Source organism: Bos indicus x Bos taurus, chromosome 5 (assembly GCF_003369695.1).
Source record: "Bos indicus x Bos taurus breed Angus x Brahman F1 hybrid chromosome 5, Bos_hybrid_MaternalHap_v2.0, whole genome shotgun sequence".
NCBI lineage: Eukaryota > Metazoa > Chordata > Mammalia > Artiodactyla > Bovidae > Bos > Bos indicus x Bos taurus.
Window position 1 is genome coordinate 20835465 of NC_040080.1, and position 14281 is coordinate 20849745.

The 14281-nt window shown below is 35.5% G+C and overlaps 1 protein-coding gene across 2 annotated transcripts; it reads left to right on the forward strand.

Moving 5' to 3' along the window:
* The first annotated feature begins 3452 nt into the window (after nt 1-3452).
* LOC113892467 (NKG2-A/NKG2-B type II integral membrane protein-like) lies at nt 3453-8238 on the forward strand. Of its 2 annotated transcripts, none has more exons than XM_027541324.1 (6): nt 3453-3675; nt 4060-4206; nt 4642-4695; nt 5256-5407; nt 7478-7578; nt 7901-8238. In XM_027541324.1, the coding sequence occupies exons 1-6, from the start codon at nt 3489-3491 to the stop codon at nt 8016-8018; spliced, it is 759 nt and encodes a 252-aa protein (XP_027397125.1). In that variant the 5' UTR covers nt 3453-3488; the 3' UTR covers nt 8019-8238. The 2 variants fall into 2 exon arrangements, with proteins under 2 accessions (XP_027397125.1, XP_027397127.1); XM_027541326.1 differs by having other exon boundaries at nt 4060-4179.
* The last annotated feature ends 6043 nt before the right edge of the window (nt 8239-14281 follow it).

The following is a 14281-nucleotide window of genomic DNA, read 5'->3' on the forward strand; positions in this document are numbered from 1 at the left end:
AACCCCACTCCCTCCCTCCCCGTACCATCCCTCTGGGTCGTCTCTGCACCAGCCCCAAGCATCCAGTATCATGTATTGAACCTGGACTGGTGACTCGTTTCATATATGATATTATATATGTTTCAATGCCATTTATAATAGCCAGGACATGGAAGCAACCTAGATGTCCATCAGCAGAAGAATGGATAAGAAAGATGTGGTACATGTACACAATGGAGTATTACTCAGCCATTAAAAAGAATACATTTGAATCAGTTCTAATGAGGTAGATGAAACTGGAGCCTATTATACAGAGTGAACTAAGCCAGAAAGAAAAACACCCATACAGTATACTAACACATATATGTGGAATTTAGAAAGATGGTAATGATAACCCTGTACGTCAGACAGCAAAAGAGACACAGGTGTATAGAACAGTCTTTTGGTCTCTTGCTTTTTTGATGATCCAATGGATGTTGGAAACTTGATCTCTGCTTCCTCTGCCTTTCCTAAAGACAGTTTGAACATCTGGAAGTTCTCAGTTCACGTACCATTGAAGCCTGGCTTGGAGAATTTTGAGCATTACTTTGCTAGCAAATGAGATGAGTGCAATTGTGCAGTAGTTTGAACAGTCCTTGGCATTGCCTTTCTTTGGGATTGGAATGAAACCTGACCTTTTCTAGTCCTGTGGCCACTGCTGAATTTTCCAAAATTGCTGGCATATTGAGTTCAGCACTTTCACAGCATCATCTTTCAGGATTTGCAATAGCTCAACTGGAATTCCATCACTTCCACTAGCTTTGTTCATAATGATGCTTTCTAAGGCCCACTTGACTTCACATTCCAAGATGTCTGGCTCTAGGCAAGTGATCTGGATGCTTATCTGAGTCATGAAGATCTTTTTTATATAGTTCTTCTGTGTTATCTTGCCACCTCTTCTTAATATCTTCTGCTTCTGTTAGGCCCATACCATTTCTGTCCTTTATTGTACCCATCTTTGCATGAAATGTTCCCTTGGTACCTCTAATCTTCTTGAAGAGATCTCTACTCTTTCCCATTCTATTGTTTTCCTCTATTCTTTGCACTAGTCACTGAGGAAGGCTTTCTTATCTCTCCTTGCTATTCTTTGGAACTCTGCATTTAGATGAATACCTTTTTCCTTTTCTCCTTTGCCTTTAGCTTCTCTTCTTTTCTCAGCTATTTGTCAGGCCTCCTCAGAAAACCGTCTTGCCTCTTTGCATTTCTTTTTCTTGGGAGGACCTTGACCACTGCCTCCTATACAGTGTCACAAAGCTCCATCCATAGTTCGTCAGGCACTCTCTTTATCAGATCTAATGGATCTTACAGTATATGGTAACACTTTCTCAGAGGCATTTAAAAATGGAAAATGTAAATAACACAATTAGAGGTCCAGTTGTCCTTTTAATTGGAGCTCAAAGTCTCCTATTTTCTGGAGGTGTGTGATAAGCTAAACTCTCTTCAACTCGCCTAAGTGTGAGGATTTCCTGTTCAAACCTGAAGTGACACATTGACGACAAATCAATATTTTCCATTCTAGCTTCACTCTGAGCCTTCACAGGGCAGCCTGTGAAGGTCACAGACATTGCTTATCTTGACTGGGTTGTAAGTTTTAAAATTTCTCCTTTGGTTACCAGCTATAGCAGGTCTCTTTTTAGAGAGTAACCTGATCTGCACACTAAAGAATGCACAACTTCCTGGCCAACAGAAGGTATGTGTCCCTCCTCTCCTGTCTCTCTGCTAGACCGTCTCACGTAGTGGGAACTAACAAATGTTAGAGGGGATGCAACTGAGCTATAGTAAATATACAACAAAATCAAAGTAGAACATTGTTTTTTTTTTTAATAATTTGGTATAAACAATAACCATAAAATACCAAATATTGGGTGATTTCTCCAAGTATTCAAATTATTGTCTGTAGAACGCTAGTCAGTGAATACACACATGCATATTTGGGTGTGGATATAATATTAAGTGAACTTTATTGACCTCATGATAGGGAACAATTAGTTTTGGATTTTATAATCAGTAGATGGTAAGCTTTTTTGTATAATAATACATTTATACATATTTTGCTCAACATCTATAAACAGATTCTTGGAAAGGAATTCATTATATAGCAAAAGGCCAAGCATAATTCCTCCTATATGTTTTAGGTTGAATTAAAAAACCCTAATTTTTTAATAAAATTAAAGATGAAGTAACTTCTTTTTTTTAATATATTTTATTTCATATTTTAACTTTACAATATTGTATTGGTTTTGCCATATATCTAAAGGCTAATTTAAACTTAATTGTCATATTAAAGTATTTTTAAAAAATCAAACATTGCATAAATGATATGTTATACTAATTAAAGGCTGATATAAATCAGAAATAGTACCATAGAAATGATGACTAAGATAATAATTAAAACTGATAATTACTGAGAACTTATAAATTTCAGGTTGAGTGCTCAGTGTTACACACCTTATATATTGCATAAACTTATTTCCATTTTATATTAATAATATAGGTTACCAGATAGTAAATAACTTTTTGAAGGTCACATTTTATAAATTTCAGTCATAATTAAATTCCAGATACTTCTGACTACTGCATCAATTGTCTGAATTATTAAATTATGTTATCTGGATTTTTTATAAGTAATTACCATCACTTATACAGCTAAAATGACCTTTACTAACTTGGACATCTCTCAGATCTTTCTGCAAGTTTGAACCAACAGTGTTCTTCCATAAGTGACCTGTACATGTTTATCATTTTGTGGGTTCAGATATTAGCCATTAAATCAATTATCAACTACTTTTGTAAAATAAGTATTTTTTAGTCTTTCCTATTGTTTTATTTTTCATATTACTTTGTTCTATATGTTTAATGTGTCATTAACATTTTCCAATATATGAAGCATTTCCTCAGTTTTTAATGCTTTCTCAGAACTCCTCAACCATTTGAAATAAAGACCATTTGTTATCCCTTTCATCAATCAATGTAAGTCACCAAATAATGTAATTTAGTGTAGGAAATTATTGTATATGTCAACATTAATCTCTCCTCATCTTTAAAGAACTGTTTTAACCATTATTAAATTTCAAAATTATCATAAATTTGGGTGAATCTCTCTTGTTAACAGAACATTTTAATTTGAACACAAGCACTATGATGGTTTTAAAATATTTCCATGGAATCTGACTTAATAAGGATATTATTGTTCATGAACTTCTTTATTCCTCCCTAATTTATTGCTTTTCACTATTTCAATCAATAATATATGTGTCAAATATAGAATATCTTTTTCAAAAAAGCATTCTATCGTGAAAAACTTGCTTAAAGTTGTGAGGAATTTACCAGGCTTTAAATTTGTTCAGCTTCAAAGTGAGCACTAAGCGCTTTGCCCCGCCTGTGGCATTGTACTAGGGTGCTTATCTCACATACACCACTCAACTTCAGTTCACTTCAAGCACAGTCCTTGATCTCACTCAGCTGCAGAGATGAATAACCAAGGAGCAACCTATGCAGAACTGAAGGGAGTCAAGAACTCAAAGAGGCAGAAAAGAAAACCTAAGGTTTCTAAAAGTTCCATTTCAATGACTGAGCAGGAATTAACATATGTAGAATTAAATCTTCAAAATGCTCCTCAGAATCTTCATGGGAAAAAGAAGAATCACCGCTCCAAAGGTAAACACTTACTAGACACACATGCAACTGTTCCAGGATGTGCAGTGGGGTGCAGAGGTGTGGAGGAAGAGTAGGGGATAAGCTCACGTATTTTTCACTTTGAGGAACAGAACTTAAAGCTGGATATGGGATTCTGATGTGAAATTGGAGGACTACTTTTATTCTGGCATTACTATAATTTGAAGTTTTTGATCAACAACACATGTAGTCTCATATTTGCTGAAAACGCAATGGTATATTCTGAGAGAAAGACTACAGTGGTCAAAATGGGTTGGGGTCCAAGTTTATAGCCATAACTCTGTGTTCGTGTGGGTTCTTGTGTATGTAAACTCTAAACAACTGTCCCCATCACTCCTTTCTCCATTTCCTTTTCTGTCCCTGCAGGTTCACCGTCACCTCCAGAGAAGTTCATTGCTGGGATCCTGGGAATCATCTGCCTTGTCTTGATGTCCACTGTGGTGACAATGATCATTGTTACTCCTTTAAGTACATTTTTTAAAAACTGTAAGGAAACTTATCACTTTACTGATGGTCAGTGCTGCTAAACATTTCATAATATTATAGAATGTGCCCATCATTAAAATACATGCATTAGAACAAATGCAGTATATCTAATTTGTCAGAAATATATAACACAGGAGAATTACAGAGAGCATGTACATGTATATTCTGATTTCATAACTCAAAAGCATGCTTTAGGAGATTTAAAGATCTTATTGAGAGTTACAAATTAATTCTTGAGACTGTTTAAAGCAAATACTGTAAAACGTGGTGAAGTTTGTTCCGTTAGGTTTTTGAAATATTTTTTCCATCAAGTCTTCATTACCTAATTAATTTTTCTTGCTAAATCAGTTTTATTTCAGATTACTCTAATTCTAAACAATAAACAGAATTCTCAAGCTCATACACTAAAATCATTATGATTCATTTAAAGCAATATTAACTTTTTAATGATTAATTTTGTAGCTACTGTAATACAGGAACAGAATTACTCCTCTCTCATAACAAGGCTCCAGAAAGGTACATAATGATTTTCAAAGTTCTGACATGAATGCAATTCGTTTTTGTCTCTATCTTAGGCTAGTGAAAATAAGAATAGATTTGGGGATAGAACATAATTTATAATATCAGGCAATAAACATTCATATAAATGATTATAGGAGAGTGCTTCTCCCTATGCAATAATATGATCACCATATCCATTTTTAGCAATTGGCTGTAATTTCGTCCTGTTACAGTATGATAAGAGACAATTAATTTTGCTATTCTAAAATAGAAGTTTCATTTCTTGATTTTCAGGACATGTACAGAGTAGACATTTCTATGTATTTCCTTTATATGGGGACATATATTAAAGACAGACCCTCTCTATGAATGCATGAATGAGATTTGTTTTATATGTGCCAGCCTTGAGGATGCATAGATATGTTATTATATATATATATATATATGTGTGTGTGTGTGTGTGTGTGTGTGTGTGTGTGTGTATACATATGTTTATATCTATGCATATATGTAAGTTAATTTTTATTTTCCAAATTCAAATTATTTTTGAATAGTAATTCATAATCTTTCTTCAGAATGTCATTGTGGTCATTGTTCAAAAGACTGGTTTACATATTCCAACAACTGCTATTATACTAGTTTGGAAAAAAAATCGTGGAATGAGAGTTTGAAATCCTGTGCTAGTAAGAATTCTACTCTGCTTTATATAGATAATGAAGAGGAAAAGGTAAGCTATTAAATGTTTCCAACACTTTGCTAAAGGCTTCATTTAGTCAACATTATATTTGTTAGAATTCATTTGTGCTTTTGTACATATTTGTAGTTTGTTTATTTTAAGGTCTGCTAGTATTCCATTAAACAATGGAATATAACTTTATGATACTTTATTTACATTTTTATACCACTCATGCATGTGTGGTAATTTCTGGTTCTTGCTTTTCATAGAAAACCATACTTCTACAAATGCTATTAAATTCTAAAATGCACTGTGCTATCTAATTTTACCATACATCAAGGAAAATAAACATATAATTTTGCCTATAGATTTATGTAATTGCATATCAGATCATGGAATAGAAGTTTCAACTTCCCAGCAGCCCCACCCCTCTGTAATATCTTATCACTTCTCCACCTCCTTATTTGCTCACTGTCCTGACTTGTTATTATAGAATCTATTTGATTGCTTTTGAATCTTATACATGGAATCCCGTGTTCGTGCTTAGTCGTTCAATCATGTCTGACTCTTTGCAACCTCATTAACTTCAGCCTCTCAGGCTCCTGTGTCCATGGAATTTTCCAGGCAAGAATACTGAAGTGGGTTGCCATTTTCTACTCCAGCACATGGAATCATATACAGGTTGTCGCTGTTTCATCACTGCCATATGATATTTTGCACTTCCTCCAAATTTTTGCATTTGTGTGAAGTTTGTAAATTTCCACAGCTCATTGTGTGAATTCAACACTGAAGATCCATTCTTTCCAATCCTGCTGGGTGGAGATGGAGTCTTACACCCTTAGGGATAAAGAGGCTTCTTAGCTTCAGTAGTTTTAGTCAAGACATCCTCTTTGCTGGTCCCACCCCCACCCCTATCACCCGACCCTAGTGTCTCTCAGTGGAGGAAACAGAGGCAATTTCTCTGACTGCTGCTTGTTAGTAAGTGTCCTGACGGATCTTGTAAGGCTAACCTGGTGTTGCCTACACAATTCTCTCAACACACAGGAGGAATGGCTTACCTGTGCCACCCCCAACAGCCAGGTTAGATATTGGGTGTTTGGGAATTAAGAGGCCTAGGTCACTTTCACCTGGTTGGTGGGGAGATACAAGATGCCCCTAATTGTCACTCCCTCACCTCCCACCTTGTTCTCTCATCACGGAGAAGTGATTAGCGATTACAGAGGAGTGGGGCTGCTGGGAAGTCTCAAGCCACATCAGCCTTCTCTTTCCACCTTTCAGAGTTCTCCTTTCTCATGTCTTTCACTAGTTCCCACATTTACAGTTGAACGTAGCAGGGAGGAGCAGAGAGAAATGAGTCTCTGACCCCTTGTCAGGTCCACTGGATTCCACCAATACAGAAACAGATGGCTTTGGGGTTTATCTAGTCAAAGAATGGTTTCAGGCTCGGAAAACCAAATCCAGCTCTCATGTCATTTATTTTCTCATTTTCATTTCCTTAATTTCCCTCTAAAACTGAAATTCTGAGAAACATATAATAGTAGAGAAATCCATTGATATTGTCACAATATCCAGAAAAATGAATGTCATGGAATCTAAAGACTTATTTAAAGCCTTGCTATGTTAGTTTTGACATGAGGAAAAATGAAATTATATGAATCAGAATTTTCTTCATTGCACGTATTCAATTACTCCACCTTCTTAATCCTTAGGCTTAATGTTAGATGCGGTTCACAGCTGTAAGTCTCCCCAAGTTGTTATGCAAGGTGTATTCTTTTGTGGGATCTCTACAACTAATTCATGTCTTTGTAAATATTCCCTTTATTAAATGGCTGTCAAAAAAAAGGAATTTTCCTTATTAATATTAGAACACAGTGAAACTGATAAGTATAATGTTGAGTTGATTTTGAAATAAAGTACAGATATTGGTTAATATTTATGGCACTATTAAAACTTCAGACTCAACTCCTATGCTTTTTAGTGTTAGATTAGAATCTAACATGCTCAATTTGTTCAAAGAATGAAAGATGCTATGAAAGAACACATCCTTTGACTTGCATTTTAAAAATTAATAAAAACATTCCATAATGACTATTTAAGTGAAAATTCTTTATTTTGGGCTAGAAATTTCTGATGTCCCTATCAACTGTATCGTGGATTCAAGTCTCTCGTGAAGGCCGTGGTCATCCTTGGAAGTGGCTAAATGGCTCAACTTGCAATCTACAGTAAGTTTGTAAAAAGAATGCTATATAGAGGAGGAAAAATACAAAAAAGAAATATTTTTTAAAATAATACGAATACACTTGTTTTAGTTGAATTACAGAAAGCTGAAGGAAGATATTGAAAGTTAATAAAATGTTGATACCAATGTTGAAAAATAGACTACTCTGTAGCCTGATTTCCTAGTAACAAGCTCGTACTGAAATTTTATTAAAGACTTCATTACCCATTTTCAAAATATCTTGTATTACAGTTACATGGAAAATGCTATTGTTTCATGAATTGTCTTCATATAATATAAAAGAATTATGCATTTTTCCGTAACAGGATAACAGACAATATACCTGGTGAACATAACTGTGCTATACAATCTTTATGGGACATTGGAGCAGAAGACTGTCAGTTTCCAAATATATATCATTGCAAGCGTAAGCTTGAGAATTAAAATATGAGTTTGGATGCTGTTGGGTAACGACCTTTTATGAAATGGAAATAATATTCTGATTGCATACATTTTAAAATGAAGTATATTATTTTTTCTGATAATGAATGTTTTACAAAAACAGTTGAAATATAATTGTGTGTGCTCATTCGTTCAGTTGTGTCTGACTCTTTGAGACCCCATGGACTATAGTCTGTCAGGCTTTTTGTCCCAGGAATTCTCCAGTCAAGAATACTGGAGTGATTCTATTCCCAGGTTTTTAAGGAATTTCCACACTGTTCTCCATAGTGGCTGTACCAGTTTGCATTCCCATCAACAGTGTAAGAGGGTTTCCTTTTTCTCCACCCCCTCTCCAGCTATTGTTGTTTGTCGACTTTTTTATGGTGGCCATTCTGACTGGCAGAGACGATACCTCATTGTGTTTTTAATTTGCATTTCTCTAATAATGAGTGATACTGTGATATGAGAAAGCTACAAATCTTTTCGTGTGTTTTATGAGCCTTCTGTATATCGTCTTTGGAGAAATGTCTGTTTAGTTTTTGGCCCACTTTTTGATTGAGTTGTTCATTTTTCTGGTATTGAGCTGCATGAACTGCTTATATATTTTGGAGCTTAATTCTTTGTCAGTTGTTTCATTTGCTATTATTGTCTTCTATTCTGAAGACTGCCTTTCCACCTAGCTTATAGTTTCCTTCGTTGTGCAAAAGCTTTTAAGTTTAATAGGTCCCATTTGTATTTTTGTTTTTATTTCCATTACTCTACAAGGGAGTCATAGAGAATCTTGCTGTGATTTATGTCAGAGGGTGTTATGCCTCTCTTTTCCTCTAAGAGTTTTAAGAGTTTCACTCCAGTACTCTTGCCTGGAAAATCCCATGGATGGAGGAGCCTGGTAGGCTGCAGTCCATGGGGTCTCTAAGAGTCGGACACGACTGAATGACTCCACTTCCACTTTTCACTTTCATGCATTGGAGGAGGAAATGGCAACGTACTCCAGTGTCCTTGCCAGGAGAGTACCAGGGATGGCAGGGCCTGGTGGGCTGCCATCTATGGGGTCTCACAGAGTTAGACACGACTGAAGTGACTTAGCAGCAGCAGTGTTAAATTTTGGAGAAGGCAATGGCACCCCACTCCAGTACTCTTGCCTGGAAAATCCCATGGACGGAGGAGCCTGGTAGGCTGCAGTCCATGTGGTCGCTAAGAGTCAGACACGACTGAATGACTTCAGTTTCACTTTTCACTTTCATGCATTGGAGGAGGAAATGGCAACATACTCCAGTGTTCTTGCCTGGAGAATCCCAGGGATGGTGGAGCCTGATGGGCTGCTGTCTATAGGGTCCCACAGAGTCGGACACGACGGAAGCGACTTAGCAGCAGCAGCAGCAATAGTGTTAAATTTAGATCTTTAATCCATTTTGAGTTTATTTTTGTTTATGGTGTTAGAAAGTGCTCTAGTTTCATTCTTTTGCATATGGTTGACTGGTTTTCCCAGCGTTTGAATCAGTTCTAATGAGGTGGATGAAACTGAAGCCTATTATACAGCGGGAACTAAATCAGAAAGAGAACCATCAATACACTATATTAATGCACATATATGGACTTTAGAAAGAAGGTAATAATGATCCTATACGCAAGGCAACAAAAGAGACACAGATGTAAAGAACAGACTTTTAGAGTATTCGGGAGAAGGCAAGGGTGGGATGATTTCAGAGAATAGCATTGAAACATGTATATTCCCATATATAAAAGAGATGACCAATGCAAGTTGGATGCATGAAGCAGGATTCTCAGAGCTGGTGCTCTGGGACAACCCAAGGGATGGGGGAGGGAGGAAGGTGAGAGCGGGGTTCTGAATGGGGGAACACATGTGCACCTATGGCTGATTCATGTCCATGTATGAGAAATATGCCACAATATTTTAAAGTAATTATTCTCCAATTAAACTAAATTAATTAATTAAAAAAAAAAGACTACTGGAGTGGGCTATCATTTCATATTCCCTGGAGGACCTTCCTGACCCAGGGATCAAACCCTCATCTCCTGCACTGGCAGGCAGTTGCTTTACCACTAGTGCCACCTGGAAAACCCCACTGAAGTATCATATACACATCCAATAATATAGGTATCGTTACTTTTGTCTCACTTTTTTTGCTCAACAGTATGTTTATGGCATTCAAACTTCTAAAAGGTTGCATACTGTGTGAGCCCATTTCTATGTTATATCAAAAATAGGAGTCAAGAGACCAAAAGTAGATTAGTGATTACTAAGAGTTCTGAAGAGACAGAACAGGAAAAGACTGCAAATTGATTAGTGATGAATGCTTTCTAGAATTTGATAATAGTGACGGTCGTAAACTGTGAATAATTTTAAAATCATGGAGTTATATATTTTAAATGGATAAATTTTATGTTCTGTAAATTACACCTCAATAAACTTTTTAAAAAATAACTGCTTTGGGACTGCATTTAATCTTTAAAATAATTTCTGAAGATAATCGTCTTACAGTATTGACCCTTCCAGTCAATATTCATGCTTTATCCTTCCAATCAATTAGGTTTTCTTTAAATTCTCCCTATTTTATTGATCAATTTTTATTTATTATTTTTTTGTGTGACACTGTTCAGCATGTGGTAATTTGATTCAGTGACCAGGGATCGAACGCCCACTCCCTGCACCGGGAAACAAGTAATCCGAACCACTGGACCACCAGCGAAATCCCTCTAGAATATTTTATAGTTTCCAACATTGAAATTTCACACAAATATGGACTTTTCATAGCCATGCTTTTGTAAATAGCAATTTTGTTTTTAAATTTGTAGTAATTGTTGCTGCTACAAATAGAATTATGCCCAATGACTTCTCTGATTGTATGTATTAATTTTATTATTTCAAATATATATTCCTCTGGATTGTTTATGTAAATAGATATCGCATCTCTGAATAATCACGTTTTATTTCTTCCCTCCAGGTGCAATAACTTTTTCTTGTTTTACTTTTCTTTTTTTTTTCCTTCTTGTTTTTGACTTATTTTTACCCAACTGCCTTTTATTTCCAATGTTGAACAGATGATACAGTAAAGGTCTTATAAGTATCCTTCCTATACTGGGGGAAAATACTTCAATATTTCATCGCTCAAATATGAGGTCTTTTTAAAGGTTTTTTCATATACCTTTCTAACATAAAAGCAATTCCATAGTATTCAGAAAATTCTTACAGGTTTTGTATGCAATCACTCATGTTACCATTTTATTATTTTCTTTCAATGAAATGAGAAAATTTTTAATGTTTTTGAAATATCTCTTTCCTTCAAATGTTGACCAATTATGCATTCTTGAAATAAAACCACAAAAATCATTCTGTATTTTCTTCCTTTGAAAAATCACTGCATATATCATATTTAGATTAAGATGATTTTCTTCATCCATTTATCACAAAGAATTTGGACTGAGTCCATTGCTATTATGTAACTTGACATGTTTTGTTATCAAGGCTCTTTGGAAGACTCTGCTTTATGGTGAAAGACCTGGCAAAGTTTTAAGTGTTATTATTCACTACTGTTACCATTAGAGCTCCTAGAATTTTTTGTAGGAAGGTTTGTACAGTGAACCTAATATATTTAACACATGTTAAGCTTATACAGGTTTATGGTTGTTGTACTACATTTGTTAATTTGCATTTTCTAGACATTCTATTTCATATGGATTGTAAAAAGTTCTTATAATACAGCTTTATTGTCTGTTTAACATCCGTAAAAACCATAATGGTTTTGTAAGGTTTCAGTTCAGTCACTCAGTCATGTCTGACTCTGCAACCCCATGGACTGCACTATGCCAGGCCTCCCTGTCCATCACCATCTCCCAGAGCTTGCTCAAACTCATGTCCATCGACTCGGTGACACCATCCAACCATCTCATCCTCTGTTGTGCCCTTCTCCTCCCGCCTTCAATCTTTCCCAGCGTCAAGGTCTTTTCTAGTGAGTCAGTTCCTCCCATCAGGTGGCCAAAGTATTAGAGTTTCAGCTGCAGCATCAGTCCTTCCAGTGAATATTCAGGACTGATTTTCCCCAAGATGGACTGGTTTGATCTCCTCCCAGCCCAAGGGACTCTCAAGAGTCATCTCCATCACCACAGTTCAAAAGCATCAATTCTTCAGTGCTCAGCTTCTATATGGTCCAACTCTCACATCCATACATGACTACTGAAAAACCAAGCTTTGTGTAGACAGACCTTAAAGTAGTGTCTTTGATTTTAATATGCTGTCTAGTTTGGTCATAGCTTTCCTTCAAGGAACAAGCATCTTTCAATTTCATGGCTGCAGTCAAATCTGTAATTTGGAGTCCAAAAAAATAAAGTCTCTCACTGTTTCCATTGTTTCCCCATTTCTTTGCCATATACTGATGAGATTGGTTACCATGATCTTCGCTTTGTTAAGTTTTAAGCCAGGTTTTTTACTCTCCTATTTCATTTTCATCAAGAGGCTCTTTAGTTTTTTACTTTCTGCCATAAGGGTGGTGTCATCTACATATCTGAGGTTATTGATATTTCTCCCAGCAATCTTGATTCCAGCTGTGCTTCATCCAGCCTGGCATTTCGCATGATGTGCTCTGCATGGAAGTTAAATAAACAGGGTGACAATATACAGCCTTGACATATTCCTTTCCCAATTTGGAACCAGTCTGCTCTTCCATGTCCGGTTCTAACTGTTGCTTCTTGACCTATATACAGATTTCTCCAGAGACAGGTCAGGCAGTCTGGTAATCCTATCTCTTGAATAATTTTCCACAGTTTGTTGTGATCTACACAGTCAAAGGCTTTGGCATAGTCAAAGCAGAAGGTGTTTTTCTGGAAGTCTCTTGCTTAGGCATATATAGCAAATTTTTGGGAAATGTTCATTTGAACTTAAAAAATAAGAATATTCTATGTTAGTGTATGTGTGTGTGTTCATATATGTACTGGTTACTTGTCTAGCTTAGATATTTCTATTGCCTACTGCTACATCTGCTTGCTTGATAAGTAGTAGAGATAAATTGTTTAAATTTCCATTTATGATTATTTATGCATGGTTTTCAAATCTGTGTTGACCTTGTGCTATTCAGTACATACATTTTTTAATTGCTAATAGCTTAGATACTCAATATATAATTATTAAACAGGCTCCATCTTTTGTAACGTGGTTCTTGCTTTATACTGTGAGAGTACATTAACTAAAGCAGTTTGTGTTTTTACTTTGCTGTTCATGGATTTTTATAAAATAATATGGCTCATTAAGTCAGCAGTTATTAAAATAACTGTTTTACATACATAGCTGTGTTAAACAAAATATTTTAAAATATAAACGTTATTAAAATTTAAATGGAAAGCTATTCCCTGTATATTTAATATGAATTTAGGATTTATATGCTCTATTTACATACATTATTTATATGTAAGTACATATAGTTAATATTTAAGTATAATGTTACTTTGAATTCTACATTATGTTGTTTTCTTAGCTTTCACAATAAATATTTTTAACTTTCTTTTATAAGAATTTATAAATTTAATATGTCTTAGTTCTATAGGTAGAGAAGGCAATGGCGACCCGCTCCAGTACTCTTGCCTGGAAAAATCTAATGGATGGAGGAGCCTGGTAGGCTGCAGTCCATGGGATCGCTGTCGGACATAACTGAGCGATTTCACTTTCATGCACTGGAGAAGGAAATGGCAACCCACTACAGTGTTCTTGCCTGGAGAATTCCAAGGACAGGGGATACTCGTGGAGTGCTGTCTATGGGGTCGTGCAGAGTCTGACACGCCTGAGGCAACTCAGCAGCAGTTCTATAAGTGCCCTACATTTTACAGCATGCATTCTTTACTCAATACTCCAGTAAGTTCATATTTTTGTACTTTTATGAAACAACGAAAAGACATAATTTCTCTCTACTATTTTCACTGCTCATGCCATTTTTGCTGCCTTGAATTCTAATACAAACATATATTCACAATTTGATAGTTTACCATTACTATTTTACCTGTCAATATCTATTTGGATATATCCACATAAGTTCTTTTCTTCAGTTCTTCGTTCCTATCTGCATATCCAAATTTTCAACTAGAATAATAGTTTCTTCATTATAAGACCTTAAAATGTTTCCTTTACACAGAGTTATTTCGTAATTTTGGAAATTTCCCTCCATTTAAAAAACTTCCTAGAAATGAATCCATCTAGCCATCTTGTTAGAAGGATAATATCGCAATTACTATGGACATGTAATTTATCTATATTTCTT